The 17,523-nt window shown below is 38.1% G+C and overlaps 1 protein-coding gene across 2 annotated transcripts in view; it reads right to left on the bottom strand.

Annotated features, from left to right (window-relative positions):
- The window catches only part of tln1 (talin 1), a 101,775-nt gene that overhangs the window by 68,010 nt on the left and 16,242 nt on the right, over positions 1 to 17,523 (bottom strand). For both annotated transcript variants that reach the window (XM_077243310.1, XM_077243311.1), the window contains exon 2: positions 1,476 to 1,638. In XM_077243310.1, the coding sequence (XP_077099425.1) occupies positions 1,476 to 1,605 (130 nt within the window). In that variant the 5' untranslated portion in view covers positions 1,606 to 1,638. The remainder of the gene's footprint in view (positions 1 to 1,475; positions 1,639 to 17,523) is intronic.

Genomic DNA, 17,523 nt, shown 5'->3' with positions numbered 1-17,523 from the left:
GAAAAATTGCAAAATTGCAGCTTATCTCTGCCCTGTGCAAGTTCCTGTGTGCACACTGCTGTAGTCAATCAAACGGCCAGCCAAACTAAAGGCCTTTTCAACACTTCTGAAATTTACATGGATTTATTATAAATATATAATTAAATGCTACAACTCTTTGGTGGTTTAAATTAATACATTTTGGACCATTCCACCTACAAAAAGCAGGGCTCAATGTTCATATTTTTTTACTGTTTTAGTGCTGTTTACTTGTCCTTTTTAATAATATTTGAACTAGGCCTAGTTTGTTTTTGCTGTGGTATTGAAACTGGAATTGAGTATTGTCACTTGCCCGACTAGGCTCTTGGAAAAAACTTCAAACTGGATATTGACTGTGTTATAAGTTTCAACCACTAGAGAAAAACGTTTTGAATTTTTGTCCTCAAGTGATTGTCAATTTAGGAATAAAGAGTTCTGCTCAGTTTATGTAAACTATGGTGACTATAAGACTAAAACTTTGAAATGGTGATGGCAAGAAATATTTTGAGCTTCTTCTCTCATGGATTAGATAGTGTCTTCCAAACGTAGTGTGGCAACACTGACAGACAGGCTATTTAAGACTTTTTCACATCCCACATAAGCTGTTGAGTTTGGACGAGAGCAGTCGGTCAAAGAGACGAATGACTCACAAGTTAAGACAAGTATGTAGAGCGGTTCTGAGGACTGTTACATAACAGCTGGGACCCAGCCGCACCCTGATACTGGCCCATTACAGCGCCGCACAACACACTACATTTACACTTGATTTCTGTGGTATGTTTAGGTACTTTTTTTCACTCTTTGGAGAGAAGAGAATTTCGGGTGGAGCAAATACTAAAAAGGGAAACTAAAATCAGAGATATTATGTTGGGATTTTAGCCAAAATGGATCATTTTCCTAGTGTTGCTGCCGATGACAGCTATAGGCTATAAATTAAGAAGTGTTTATGAAAAAAAAAACAATATTGAATGTCTTAAATGTGGGAAAATAGGAAGATTAACATTTTGCCCCATTCCTCCTGATTTGAGGAATGGGGCAAAATGTATGTCTTCTACAGATATCATATAACTGTATCGCTTCTCACTGGAATCGCATCGCATCGCGTCTGGTTAAGACATGGGACAAGGACTCTTTTTTTTTCTTTCTTTCAAATTTTTTTTTTTACATGGTGTAATATGATACAAGTTTCAAACAGGGCTTTAGATCCACTGCTTCGTCTTACTGAATTTTGCAGCTGATCAATTTAATTTCGAGCCGTAAACATTTCATTTCAGCCATTGACGTCCACAAGAAAACTTCAAGGGCTTTTGAAATTTTTGTACCGCTTTTCGACATCAGTAACTTGCTTGCCTCATAACATGTTTCTGTTGAAGACCAACAAGACCAACTCCTTATAAACAAATCTACTGTTAGGAGCAGAAAAGTGCATGTTTGGACACAGGAGGGTCCTGACTCACGCTGGCCGAGCTGTGCCTCTGGGACTCTCTCCCGGATGATGCGACAGGCGTCGTACACCATGGTGGAGGGCTCGAACTGCATGGTCTTCACCACGTTCCCCACCCCGATCTTCAGCGACAGCGCCACCATGACTGACACTACGGGACTGTGCCACTGCTACTCCTGCAAGACAAATAAATATGCACCAAACAAACCATCAGCACTGTTCAGGCAAACATGGTGATGCTAGTAATGATGAAGATCATCTATGTTCACTTCTAAAAGCATCACTGATGTATACAGTACGGTGGCATGGCAACTTCAGCTGTTATGCAACTGAATTAAGAAACAGATTGCTTGACGTGTGATAGTAACTATTTAAAAAACAATTAAGAGTTCATCCTGTTGTGTAGATTAAATATTTATGATTTTTAAAAATTGATATGTAAAATATATTGTGCTTTCTTTCCATTGTTCGGTTTTTAATGCAAACAGGATCTGTTATATGTGAGAAAAAGATACAGAAAGGCTGAACTTCCCTCTTGCAAGGGGATTTCACTCTGAGATTTGATCAGAAACAAGGAACAAAGTAAGCCAAGTCCTTTTTCACTTTTACTCAAGATCTATTTTAAATAACAGTCAAGTAAGGCAAAGACACACTATCACATGCTCACAATCTCATGTAAATCTACTAATACCATTACAAATTCTACGTGCTTTGCAAGGAAACAAGTCTGTACGTCAGGAACGAAATGAGATGCAATCACACAAACAAAACCACAACAGAGAATCCAAATCAGAAAGAACATCAATGCGAGAAAACAAGCATACGAGTCTTCTGCGTGAGTCAATGTCCAGTAAAAGACTGTTTAAAAAGTTAATCTATCATATCCTTTCTTGTACATACCCAAGAAAAAAAGCTATGGGAAAACACCTCGATGAAGTAGAGGAATACTGACGAAGAGGAAACAACAGCAATGTGGGATATGAACAATGATATATCAAAATCTTTGGAAAATATGAACTATGTTGAGATGAAGATGAGCAGTCATTGGACGAATGCAGATATTAAGGTGTAGAAACTACTGTTAGAGCATCATAGGAGTCCCTCACACCAAATGTATAAAAACGAAGATATAGGGAAATGAATGTATTTTACCACTGTTTTATTATACAACAGTTCAGTAAACAAGAGCTTAATACGGAGCAACTTACATCTCAGACACAATGTTGAGAGTGACTTATTTTTGCCCAGAAGAATTAACCATTGCATGTCTCCAAGTAACACAGCAGCGTGATACTGAAAGTTATGGCAGGGCCATAGGGACCAAAAGTCCTATCTCCGCATTTTCCACTTTTAGGCACACCATGGGTAAATTAAACTTTGCGGTTTGTCTCGGGCAGAAGATATTTCAACGTTGTGAAATGTTCACGGCTGAGGCCCGGGGTTTCATCCGATTGTCACCAACATTAGGCTAAATTGTAGTGAACCAACAAACCAAAATTTGGCAATCGAATATGTATTTTTAGTTCTTTGGCAGTACGTACGTTGATTAGTACTTCGAGCGGAATGATATATTTTTATTTAACCTGTTGTCAGCATTTAATGCGTGTTTGAATAAATCTGTCATGAAATCAAGTTTTAACTACAGCCACAATTTAAATACTTATGTTTCAACAATGAATTAGAGTAGAACCATAATTATATCATTAAAAAGTTTATATAAAAACCACCTTATGTGTAATTTAAATGGTTTACATAAACCCTAAGTGTTGATTACTAAATAAATTGAATGGATCAACTGATTAATCAATAAATATTATTTTAAAATTTTGCGTCTAAAATTGTAAACTTTGTGTTTCGATGTTTAATAACACAAAAATTAAGCAGATATAAATCACAATTATACTGTGAAAGCAATTGCAATTTCCATCATTTCTAATTAGCCATAATAATTAGAAAAAAAGTCCCACAAATCCTGGCGAGACTAATTGTGAAAGTTACAATACGTCACATAAAACACATGAACTGTTGGATTTTCTTTTTTGAAGTCCTGCATTCCATGATATATAAGCCCTTCAAATCTTCATCAGATGGTATTTTGTCATTTCCTGTAAGGTTAAGCTAAAAACACTGTCACCAGTGTCACAACTGAGTCTGAACGACAGTGTTGAGGTCAGCTGTGCGAGAGGACACACATTCCTGAGGAGGCTGTGTGTGTGTGTCTGTGTGTGTGTGTGTGTGTGTTCTCATCGGGACACGCTCTTCTCTCTGGTGAGGAGACTGGAAGTCTTCCAGTGGCCCCATCCAAGCTGTGTGTTTGTGTGTGTGTGTGTGTGTGTGTTGGGGAGGAGTTGAGGAGGGACACTTTTCCACATATTTCCAGCATTCCCTTCATAGCCCAGTGTAACGCTCCTCCCAAAACAAGGTCTTGTAAAGGAAGGAAACAGCGTAATACTGATATAACAACATAGTCCCAACATAAAGCCACTAGGAATTTGCAAAACATGGCTAGGTTCTCTGAACGAGTTGGTGACATGCATCATTTTTATGGCAGTACAAATTAAATTGCAAAAATAGATACTTTTCCAAATATCAGCTATTCATTGGAAAATATTCATTTTCCACATAATACACATATTCCTGTTCAAAACTCACTTCTTGACAGAATTTATTGTCGAAGGTGGCGGATGTTACACAAAGCACTACCTTATGACGGTGATGATAAAATGACATTGATAAAAGCGATCTTTCCTGGTAACCGGCAGCAAAGACAAAGGAAAGGGAAGTAGCTGCATATGTACCGACAATGAAAAAATAAAAAGAAGAAGCTCAGAATGAATGCAAAACGTGTCCTGTGGATGATCAGAAGTCTGCTTCGGTTAGTTGACCAACTCAACTGGATGTTCCCTCGACGGCTGTAGGCCAGTGACAGGCTCATGGTCAATGATATGGAAACAAAATCAAACCATATTGATTTCTAAGATCACAAAAGTTTGATCTTTTGATAAAAACATGAGTTTTGAGATCATGGTTTATAGTATGTGTGTGTCTGGACTGAAGGAAATGAAACTGCTGAACAGCATGTGATTACAAGCGCTACTCTATTCTATTCACGAGACATCGTTTATTATTTATTCATTTTAATAAGTCATTTATTACTTTATCATTTAATACTATTAAGAAAGAGCAGATGTGGTTAGTTTTATAGAAAGGGAAAAATAAATGTAAAATTAATAGAGGGGTGGTAATATATTTTGTATTTCAGTCAGGAAGGTGAATTCAGGGCAAGATGAGGACTTGGCCAAAAAAAAAGAAAAAAGAAAAGAAAAAGCAACATCCTAGTTTTGGAAATATTTTGGATACAGAAAAGATGACGTATCAGAGCCAAGTAATCTGTAAAACCTGTCAAACTATCATTGCGGCAAAACAGAGTATTAAGGGCCATTCACACAGAATACGTTTGTAGTAAAAAACACGAGGCGCAGGTCTAGACACCTCTGTTACTCTGAGCACTGCGGTGAAACCAAGTGTCATGCACGACATGTTAAAGACGTCTGTCCACCACATTTACATAGAAATATGTATAATAATAATAAAGAAAAATTTGACACCTTCATGTATCATTTCTGCAAAGACATGGGCCTGCAAATATCGTTAATAAAGCTGGCTTCCAATAAGAAAATGATACAGACATACAAGTATGCAAGGAAATGTTAATGAAGGCTTATTGTGTCGGCGTGTGTGCGATTGTTTTTTATTCATTATAAATAAAAATTATAAAGCCATGAGTAAATAAAGGCTTTTTGCACTTTTAAACCTTGAGTGGATTGGCCTTGTTTCTTAAACAACTATGCCTCATCCAAAGAGCACGGGGGGGATACAGGTTGTTTTACTCTCGTAGCACTCTCTGCATTTCTTGTTAGTTAAGGAAATATTGTTTCAAAATTGTGATTAAAATCGAAATGACAAAATTGATTAGTTTTTTGTTGTCCATATCGCACAGTTCTACTGTAAAGTTGTGGTATAGTGTATTTTATGCTCCTCTATGGCTCAAAGAGAGTGAATGCACAGACACACACACACACACACACACACACTAACACCCACTGAGCTAAAGTTACCAACCGGCCCACACCGTGTGAGAGTGCAGCGAGAGATGTGTGAAGCACCAGCGCAGAAGAGTCAGAACTGAGTCACGGACAAGGCAAGCTGAAATGCAACAGGAAACGAACTGAAACATGCATTATGAATACACTATTCTGATTGAGTAAGAGCAAATATTAATTTCTATAAACCAGCTTGAACCCTGCATGAATTGAAGTCGCATGCGCTTTAAAGCAAGTACATCAGCACAGTTGCTTTTATGCTTCATATACAAACTCTGTCAACACTGCCTTTTTTAATAGCATTATCACATCTAAAGATGGTATGGCTATGAAATTTCCACGATTACATTTAATATACATACAATTTTGATTAATGATTTAATTGTCGGTTTAGTTCATGTCACGTACAGGGTAACCTAGGGGTGTAACCATTCACGATAAAAAACAACAACAACACCTAACGAACCGTAACATTCTCCACTACCATTTCGGCACACAGTTGCACCGCGGTTAATCTCAAATCTGACGACGCATCAATAATATGGCTTGTTGAATAAAAACAATGCGTAAAACAGATTCATAAGAACAGCGTTTATTTGAAATAGAAATTTGCTGTAACAAAGTAAAAAAGTCATACTGTCACTTTTGATCATTTTAATGTCCTTGCTGAGTAAAATAATTTGAGTCACACTTTGGTTTAATGTCTAAGTCTCACTATTGACTAGCTATTAACTATGAATTTTGCCTAAAAAAACTCCTAATTACAGCTTATTAACAGTTAGTAAGGTAGTTGTTAAGTTTAGGTATTGGGTGGATTATGGGATGTAGAATACGGTCATGCAGAATAAGGCATTAATATGTGCTTTGTAAGTACTAATAAACAGACAATATCATAGTCATGATATCACAATATCATTCGTGCTAATAAGAATCCTTGAATAGATGAAGAATGCTTGAAGAATTGTGAGGCTAGCAGCTCATACCGTATGCTTATTTTACCGTAGCGTTGTGATTGTTCAGATTAAATGATCATGTTCATCTAGAAATGTAGTGTTTTACCGTTCTTCTTATTCATAAACAGTGATGTGTTGGTCCAAAGATCAGTAGTGAAGTAGGGCTATTTGCCCATTTCAAAACAGAAGCAGCTGTGGAAAAGCGATAGACTGATGTTCGCGAGGAACATATTAGCACTGTCACTCTTCACCACTGATAACAGCCACAACGAACACTAAAATAACTCCTGTGTAATTCCTGTGCCGGACTCCCACGCATTTCACAATTACAGTAAGCTCACAAATTTACCAGCCACTTTTTAAGTGACCTAAAATAACTCAACCCTGTGATGGACTGGGACAGACTCCAGCGTCACGCGACCCCTTCAGCGGACAAGCGGTTTGGAGAATGGAGGAATGAATATAATAACTTGTGATGTATATGAAATCATACAAACAGACCTTAGTCGGGGTAGGCACCATATTTAATTTTAAACGGATGAAAAAAGGGGCTTTTGCACCGGTTAATTGTAGGAACTCACTTGTAGGAACGAGCCACCAGGGTGATTCCTAGAGAACTAATGCTTCCCTTAGGAACATTTTCCTGGTTGCATTCGCACCGCCAGTAGGATCTCTGAAGTGACGCAAGACACGCTGCTTGTTGTGACTCTTATTTTGATGCCGCTGAGAACACCAGAGCCTGAGCTCACAGCGCTCGCATTCTGCGAGTTCATTAGTTTATGATCTCTAACAGTCCTGTCTAATACGTTACTAGATAGAACAAAGTAGACAGTGTATGAAAAGTTATTAGCGTATACCGTGTGTTTGATGTCCAGTGTTGCGGAGCAGAAATACATAATCATGTTTCTCTTGGTCCCCTCAAAGTCACGTTGGATTCTCTCCTCAGCTTAAATGTTAAGAGGTTCATCTATCGCTGTTTTCCATGTTTGTAGAGTTAGTTTCTGGAGTAAATATATAAGCTAATAATCTGTGTGCTTACACAGCTTTTTTTTAAATGGCGGGTGCTGGTGTTTTGTGTGCGTTCGGCCTGTCTGCGTCACTGTAGTTCCTATAGTGCTGGTTTAGACCGACTCTGAAGTAGAAGATAAATTAGTTCCTCCAAAAGGAGTTTCTAGAACTAAAATCGTTGCTAATTCCTGCGGTGCGAACACGCCAAAATCCGGGAACTTCCGCCAATAGTTCTAGGAACTATGAAAAGGTTCCTCTGGTGTGAAAACCCCTATTGAGTCTGTTAGGGACAGATGAAAGGCATGTTCACACCAAGAATGATAACAATGACTAAAACGATTATTAACATCCACGGCAAGTTCTGTTTATTTGAAGCGCGCGCTGCATTTGTCGTCTGCTGCTTTAAAAGGCTCAAGCTCTTTAAAGTCGGGTGGATTCTGATTGGCTGCTTATGTTTTATTGTTTATCAGCTGGAAAATAAAAGTTTCGAAAGTGATTCCAATTATATTGCTCCTCTGTGCCGTTAACGTTATAGCTGTTCGGTGGACTTCCTTATTCTCAGAGTTGAAACGATTTTTAAATCTTTATAGTAGTTATCATACTGTAGTTTTCTTCCTTGGTGTAAATGGACCTTTACAGTCTTTTGTGCTTTATAAAGGTTGTAGATCACATACACATTTCCTAGATCGACATAAAATGTGTCACCTTTACAAAAACTCAACTCAGAGCTTTTTGAAGAAAAAGAAGAGAGGAAGACAAGAGTTCATTTTGAACATGCAGATATACCAAATCGCTTTGAGGCCCTAAAAGAACAAGTGTGAAAATACCTCGACTACACATGTACTACGAAAAGCATTTGCGCTGCGAGGGTGAAAATACCAGTCTGAACATCCAAACACAGACAAACAGCTACCGGTCTTTAATCTGTTCTTCAAGCTGCTGTCTCCATGTTACTAGGCACTGAGAAAAAAAATAAAAGACCAATCCGAGACATGATTGGTAGAGAGGGTCTCCTTTAGGCCCCGTCCACACTACTGCGTTTTCGTTTAAAAACGGAGAATTAAAACGAAAACGATCTCCGTCCACACCAGCGTTTTAGCTGCGTATTAGAATTGATCTCCGTCCACATTAAAACGGCTGAAAACTCGGATCACGTGACCATTCTCCAACACTGTGCATGCGCGTGCCGGTGTAAACAGGAAACGGATGGACTATTCCTCAGATTTGATGAGGAAGCAAGTAACGTTAGCTACCTCTGCAAAGATTAGAAAATGTCGAAGACCAGAGATTTCTTTTCATGGACCGCCGCTGCACACGGGAATTGTCATAGATCGCTCGAATAATAGTTTGCCTCCGGCGCATGTAGGCAGTTATAGCATTGTAAAATGCAGAATTTGCTTGCACAACAGCTGCTAACAAAGACATCAAAGTCAGTAACGCTTGTAATTCGTTATCCATGTTGCACTCACTAACATCAGCTACGTAGTCCAGGATGTTTTTGTTTGTTTTTTTCCCGTGACGGGACATGTGATGGGTGGCTGACGAATCAGGGAAGGATACGTCATGGGTGATGACACCCAATGATAGAGCCGAGCGTGACCTTCTACGTCATCGTTTCTAAACTCCTCCGTTTTGTCCCGTCTACACTAAAACGCCCTCCGGAGATTCAAAACGAAAAACGGAGCTGCAGCGTTTCTAAACTTCTCCGTTTTGGGTCTTCGTTTTTCCCGTTTTAGTGTGGACGGGAGGTGCAAACGTAGCAAAAGGTCTCCGTTTTTAAACGAAAACGCAGTAGTGTGGATGGGGCCTTAGACACCAAAACTGGGAAGGCATGTTAATTGTTCTGTAGGTATGTGTCCCTGAAACAGCGGTTGACCAGCATTCATAAGAACAGACCCTTGAGAATGGTAATGATGACACCCCTTTAATTAAGGGGAAAAGACAAGTTCTCACCTGTCTGAAGGCTCATTGCCTGAAGAGATAACCGGTCCTGTGGCCAAGTGCTGACAGCTGCCGTCAAAGCTCAAGAGGTCTATCCACACTTACACCGGCTCAGATCAGTCAATAACTGGGCCAACTGGCCTTCGTCTATTTAGAGAGAGTGATGTTGACTCAATCCAATCATAAAGCCAACAGACATGAGGCAAGGTGTGATTAATAACCAGCCCAGATCTTTCACTACTACACCACAGCATACTGGTGTAATGCAAATGATAACTTTTGGAAAGACGACAAAAATGGAAAATAATAATTTTTAGGGGCCTATGACATCCGCAATGCGGTAAACAGACGGAATCGCGGAGTTCAGTCACAAAAAAGTTACTTATTGTGCAACGCGGAATTAAAAATTTTGATTAATAAATTAAAAGTAGGGCAGTACAATTAGTCAAATAATAACATAGACTAGTGTCTGTGATTGTTAAAAGTTCAAAAAGACTACTATTGAAATTTGCGTTTCTTTACTACACATACTCAAGTACATGTGATGCTTTTGGTGTTTTCACTGGGTTTTTTCTGTAGTAAAAGTATTTTGCTAGCCACCAAAATTAATCTTTGTCCCCCCAAAGACTTATTTGATCATTTAATGTGACGATACCTGTGGTTCTGATAGCCGGCTGCTTCAAAAAATTCTTGTGAGTGTTTGTCTAAGCACTCTACGAAGATTAAGATTTTGTGAATAAAGTGGTAAACGTTTTTTTTTTTTTTTTGCACAAACAAAGCATTCATAAATTGAGGCTAACCCCTGTAGTCACATGGATTACTTTTATGAAGTCTTTACCACATTTCTGGGGTTAGAAGGTGGTAGTTGCGTAGCTATCAATGGAGGGACAGTAAGTTCTCAGATTTCATTAAAAAGATCTTAAAGGACAAGTTCGGTATTTTACACATAAATAATTATGGCCAAAATAATTATTTATTTTTTATAATTTTATAATTAGACATAGAAAACCTACTGCCCTTTTCTTGCAAACATATACAAACAGTCAGTCTCATTTAACATCCTGTTTCCCTCAAAAATAAGGTACATTACAGAAGTAACCTCGGTTATGCTTTTTCAAGCTGACTTTATCAGATGTTGATGAATTCCCCATTCCTTGCTGTGATGTTTCTGTGGAGAATATTCCCAACAGGTCATTTCCTGACTGAACCCAACACGTCTTGAGCGGGTGTAAATCTGACTGTTGACTCATGTGTGTGTGAGTAACGGCTGAGACATCCCTTGCTTAACTTTAGAAGCACAGCAGACGTGTGTGTGTCGTACTGACGTCTGGAACCAGACAAAACACACACAAATACTCCTGAAGAATGATCTTTTCCACATGCCGGGGATTTTCATCCCACTTCTCATGGTTCATCATTCTGTAGTCTTCTTTCACTTTTAGCACAGATCTCAATGAATCAATTGCAATCCTGATTTGGTTTGGCTTCCAGCGTGTGCCGTCTCTCAGTGGGGAATGCAGAGCTGTAGAAGCTCCCTCTCTAGCGCAGCATGCAGTGATGTCATTTCCTGTTTCAAAGGCTCTTCACTGCCATAAAAGGGAATTTCTGCATTCATTGAGCATGTGCTCACACACACACACACACACACTCCAGGAGTGCTGCATCCTGTGCAATTACAGCTGAGCTCAGGAAGGGAGGGATTGTTTAGTTCATGGAAAAGCATGGAATACAAATCACAAGCAAACACGGATGAGTTCAGATACATTGTGCAAAGAAAACAAATGAACTCACTGACTTATTAAAACCTGTGGGTATGACTTGCATTCAGCTGTCTATTAATATTTCTGCACTCAAGACAGTCTTTATAACTCTAAGATAACTTCATGAAGTACATTTACAACATGTATATTTCTTCAAGTTCCAGCAAAGGTCTCATCTTAGCACAGATCAGAGTCACTTCTTGGCTTGAGTGTTATTTGTCTCGCAATGTTCCTTCCTGTAGCTGAACCCTCCCGGTTTAGACAGACCCAGATGAGGAAGTTCCTGACCAAAGCTGCAATTACAACTTCACTTCCGCTACGGAGACGCAAAAGGCCCAGACTGTTCATATAAACACTCATATCTGATATTAAGGCCCATAAGTAACTTCCTAATCAACGTCCAAGATAAGATTATGGAAAAAATCATAATCACAATTATTTTGGTCAGTATTGAAATCACGATTATGTAACAATTATTTCACATGACTTTGCATTTCACTAGTTCACACTTACATACAATCAGAGGGAGTACGTTTAATGCATATCTGGCGTGCTGTCCGGGGGAAGGGCTTCGAGTGCACAATAAAGTGCACTTCCACAATCTCTTGAAAACAAGTACGCAACATTTTGGCAAAAAATATTCAACAAATTCCAATCCAAGAATATTAAAGGCTCACCATCAGGCCCCAGCATTAACAGCAAATAAGTTAACTAAAATTTAAGACAAAATAAAAATGATTGGAGGCATTTGGTATTTAAACAGAAATCAGCATGAATATAATGGATTGTGAGGCTAAAATATGGCTCCATGGTTGGGCTAGACTATAGATCTGTTGTGATTGTGGAGTATTCTGCTTTGGTCATCACCTCATTAGCCACATCTGCATGGCATTTGTTGAACAAATCTGGCAGAGCAACTCTCGAGAAATGGTGTTGAGATGCAAAGCCAACGTATTGAGCATTTTCTTGAATCCAGAGTTGTCGACTGTGCTAGTGGGGCGCATGTCTTTAGCTAAATGATAGGCAACGGAATCAGTTATTTTTTTGTGCCTTTCCGAATTCAACAGATGGGGAGATGCGCTGTAGCGCATGTCTGTTATGGATGCCTGGGTTACGGAGGGTATTGAGGGGGTTGTGGATTGCGGTTTCTGTTTCTTTATTAGATTGTCATAGGTCACTCTGTGTTTAATTTTCGAGTGGTTAAACAAATTCGTGGTGTTTCCTTGTGTTGCAGCCACTACCATGTAGCAAATCTTGCCCGTAGCATGTTTCTGCTCGTCGTCGGATTCCTCGAAGTTGGTTTTGCCTTTTTTGCTCACCAAACACTGCTGTGGCTGCCCTCCGTCTGCCATCTTTACTCGCGCTGAGTTTTTCAATTCCTGCGGACGATTAGCACACGAGTTTATGGCTTCGGGAGGGGCGGATTTGCGCGTGTCATTCAGAAGACAAAATAAGAGTGTTCTTGCAAAACAGATAATGGTAAAATAATTGTTTTTACTCGATTGCACTATTTTGATGATCGTTGGGATCCAAAATCGAAATTCAAAAAATTGCACAGTCCTAAGATAAGACTGGCTTTATTGTCCCGAAGGACATTTTTCTTGGACACAGACAGTGCATCAAGCTGTACTGTTCAATTTAATTACACAAACTCGCATAATTTTCTCACAAAATCTCTTCAGTGCCACAGCAGACACTAGTCTAATTAAATCTTTGAAAAGGGCTGACTTTTCTGATTAAAATTTGCTATATCAATACCACTATAAAATAATAAGAAAAACAATTATTTTTATTGCTGTTGTTGTTTTATTACTAAATAAAATATTACAAAATGTCATTATGGTGATATTTCAGTGTAACTAAGTGTTTAACTAAAAAGAAGTACTTAAAGGGGTCATATAATGCCATTTTTGTACAAGTTTATATGAATCTTTAGGGTCTAAATGAAAACTTTTTAATATACTTTTATTAAAAATTCTCATTAGTATTGTAAGAAAACACAAATTTTACCTGGTCAAAAACAGCTCTGTTTTCAGTACGCAGTTTCAGTGCATATGCCTTTAAATGATAATGAGCTTTGCTCACTCCGCCCCTCAATGCATGTGGAGTGTTGCCTTGACAACAGTTGAGGGTACATTTTGGAACAAGAATGGCAGCGGGAGTCTCTGAGGACACATCTGTGCAACCGTACCAATTTGAACCGGAGTCGGACCAAGATGACGGCCCCGAAGAAGTTCGACAATTAAGTCTCGAACAGGACGTTTCTGAATGGTTGGTTAACGTAATGTCACGTAATGTACACCTGCGTAGACAGTTTTTAATAACACATTAACCATAACGCGTTGTTCATTATAAACGTGGGATTATGAATTATATTGAGAACGTCGTAACGTTACATATAAAACATGCCGTAATGTACCCTGAGTGTAAGCATTAGCCGCATTCATCGTGAAGCATGCAAGCGTTTTGCAAAGATTAATATTTAAAGGTTAATAAAACGTTACACTCGTTAAACGTTACAGCAGGAACACGAATAGTTGGTACCGATTCTTTTTTCAGGACCAGCTTCTTAGCAAAACCAGATTTACACTGACCCTCGTTTAGAAAGCAGTCTGGTGAGAAATGATGGTTGATCGTTGGGAATATTCCCTTCAAAAATAAAACTCAGCCACTGCGTCTTCAGCGGTTCGAATTTAGAAAACCAAAATGACTGCTGTGTTCCTTATTACAGCCAAGAACAGAACACCACAATCGCTTAGACGCCATTCTGCTCCAGTGTATCAACAATGGCGGACTACGATGAAGAAATAGAATAGAAAAATTAATATAGTAAAAATAATTATATTTTACAGTAAAATTGTAGAATTACAATACTAATATGTATGGCTGTCTTGAATTATTTTCAGCAGTTACAACATCAAGCTCTTATTTTGGCAGAAAATGGCAGTGAGCCTGTTATAAACTCACAGCACACGCAGAGATGAGCCGCTCTGAAACACTGAAAACACCAGATCACGAGCTGTGAACAACTCTGATATTATCATAGGTGAAACATATTACACGTCTCTATCAATGCAAAATAAAATACATCATATACAAAATATACGAATATGGATGCACCAAAATAGAAAGTTTGGCACCAAAGATAGCTGATGATTTTTTTGTTATCACTAATAATACTATGCTTGAATGGAAAAAAAACCCAATGTATAATAGAAAGGCATTTGCATTCAAATAGTTTACTGTCTGCTTCTGAAGCCAAATATATGGGTGACCAATTTAATCCCTACTGAAGTATAAACTGATCAGGTTTGATCACTTTTTGACAGGCTTGTTTCAGACACCACTAGTGTAACACATTTAGTCATTTAGCAGACGCTTTTATTCAAAGTCTTTAAAAAAAAACACACACACATTCACACAGGCGGTGTTTGACGTTTCCTTTCTCACGCTCCAGAATGCATATTTTGTGGTATGCTGGTATTCGTTTGGTTTTACTCATACCTAGCCCATGTTAGGTAGAGTTATGCTGTGCGGTGCTGCAAACTAAAGCCCAGGCCTCTTGAACATCTGAAATCTCAGTCTTTTGATGTCACAGCAGACAATGCAGGACACCAGATCACAGTCACAGATCCTGTAATTCAATACGTCTGATTGCTTTAGTCAACGTGACTTCTCAGACACACACACACACACACACACACTTTCTGTAGGTCCAGAACCGTAATTGAGCATGTGCAGCAGAGAAGGGAAGGATCGTCAGGAAGGTCAAAGGTCGTTCTCACAGACCTACATGCTTGAGTCTTAAAGGACCCACAGAAACGCACATGACCTCATGTGACCTCAGTACAACTAGCTCTAGGTGGAATGGCAATATATATATATATATATATATATATATATATATATATATATATATATATATATATATATATATATATATATATATATATATATATATATATTCAAATGATTCACCCTCTAGACATTTTGCTTTATTTATTCTGCAGAAGAGATATTTGTGAAGCTATCTTTGGACAACACCGTTTCACATTATATCAAGTCAATTCAAGTCAATTTTATTTGTATAGCTTTTTACAATACACATTGAAGCAGCTTCACAGAGATCCATAATATTAATGTTTTATTATATTAATGTCTCAGTCACGTAGGCTACAACATTTGCATGCTGTGTTTGACTACTTTCATATGTCGAACAATTTGGATAAATAAATGTGTAAAATAACACGTTAAGGTATATTGTGAATACTTGGCTCGTTATTACAACTTAAACCTACTAGTTTTTCTTGTTTCCAAATTTTTTAAACCTTAATTCTCTAATATTATTCATATTTTCTTTTCATGGGACAGCTAGAAACGTACACCAGCAAATGTGTTTTCCAAAATTATTCTCTGGCTATTAATGTCTACTGTAAATTTGTCGTTGTTTGCCAAGGATTCAGAGAGGCCATTTCGTCTATATGGTCATGTGCATAAGCGCCTCACACTCACAACTCAGCACTCACACCCATATCCATAATTGCCAGTGTTCATATTTGAATTGCTGAATCCATAAGAATCTTAATGACTTGTCCGTGACTGGATCATTTTAGCAGATATCACTAGTGGAATGGCACATTTCCCACATCATAAAGCAAAGCAATTAACAATTCAAGGATTTCAAAGAAAAAGACTTCAAGGAAAAAAAGACAGGAGATTGAGAAATGGGAGTTTCCCCATGATTCAGCCAGCTCATGTAATTTTTCCTCTTGTTGCAAGCATTTCTCCACCATGACTTCCACACCCAGAGTAGACGGAGACTTGATCAATGATCTATCCCAGCATCCTCTACCACAGCATCTCCTCCCAGATCTGATCTCTCACAGACCTTATGGTACATCAACAACGGAGGAAAAACCACAACACTTAAACAAGAGAACTGCTAATGAAACAGAAATTCTCACAGGCAACACTGTAATGCAGGATAGACCACGAAACAATTGCATGTCAAGCACTGCATTAAAGCAATCGAATACGACTACAAATCAATAACTCTAATCATGTGGAAAAGAAGTTCAGAGCAAAACATGAAGGCTGGTCGCTACAGCAGGGTTCATGAGGGGACATTATACAGAAATGCCTTGTGTCTGTAATCGTTTGATCTTTGATGTTTAAGTAGCTGGAGCATTTCGTCGTTTTCAATAGATTAAACAAATCCTTACAGTCAGAGTTTGAATTCATCCTCAAGTTCAGAAAAATGTCTAAAAATAAGCTTGAGAAGTACAGTTGGTGTCTGATTAACTGACACTAGGAGTAGCATTGATTTTTAAGAAGTTTGAAGATTCTTTCTCAATATTTGTTTTAATATTAATTAAAATGGATAATTACAAAAAATTTAAACCACATATCAGATCAAACGGTGTTGACGTGGAAACCAGGAGAAACATTGTGCCATGAATGAACGAAGTTAAAGAAAGCTTTGTCCACAAATCACCAACATTCACCATGGATTTAATGTAGTAACGCTGACTGTAACCATAGTATTGTGGCAGAAACAGTCAAATGTTTTTCTGACATTACTCATCTCAGGATTCATACAACCTTTTGTGAATTCAAGCTATTTTCAAGGGCTTCCAAGTGCGTCTGCTTAATACTTTTCCCAGCACTTTAAAACTCTAAATATTATCAATAATGTCGTTTTTATAGTGATGATTTGAAAAACTTAAAGTTTAATGGGGGAAAACTGACACTTTGCAGCAAACAAACACTTTTATTAAAAAAAGATAAAACACATGAAATTGCCTCTATAAACAGTAGATTATCGGCAGAGGAGCACTTATTGACGACTTATCCATTTCCACTCCCTAATATATGGGAAAACAATAGGAAGTCTCAAAGTCTCATGAAAACATGAATTTTCAAAGTGTGACTGAATTAAACAGTCGCAACAACGCAAAACAATAGTCAATTTTAGATTAAATCAACTTTATAATTAAAAATCTCCATTTGTAGAACTTAGTGGCACTGGTGCTAATGCTCTCAAAAGTTAGTCTGGACTGGAGACCTGTAAATGGTTATAACTTTTTCAGAAAAAAGTTCCAGAACCCAAAGATGCTTCTCCAGGTGTTCAGTCGAGTCAGAAACACATGTCTTTATACAGTCCTATTGTGATGCTCTGAACAGTTCAATGTGGACTATAATTCAACAGTGTGTAATGTGAAAAGCACTAAACAAATAAAACTGACTTGACTAGGATGAGTGATTTCTTCATGTAGCTGGACTGTTAGCTCAATATT

This window comes from Siphateles boraxobius, unplaced genomic scaffold (genome assembly GCF_051911475.1).
Source record: "Siphateles boraxobius isolate OS27281-9 unplaced genomic scaffold, OSU_SipBor_1 25, whole genome shotgun sequence".
NCBI classification, from domain to species: Eukaryota; Metazoa; Chordata; class Actinopteri; order Cypriniformes; family Leuciscidae; genus Siphateles; species Siphateles boraxobius.
The sequence above is the reverse complement of the archived record's forward strand: the minus strand, read 5'-3'. Positions and strand labels throughout refer to the sequence as shown.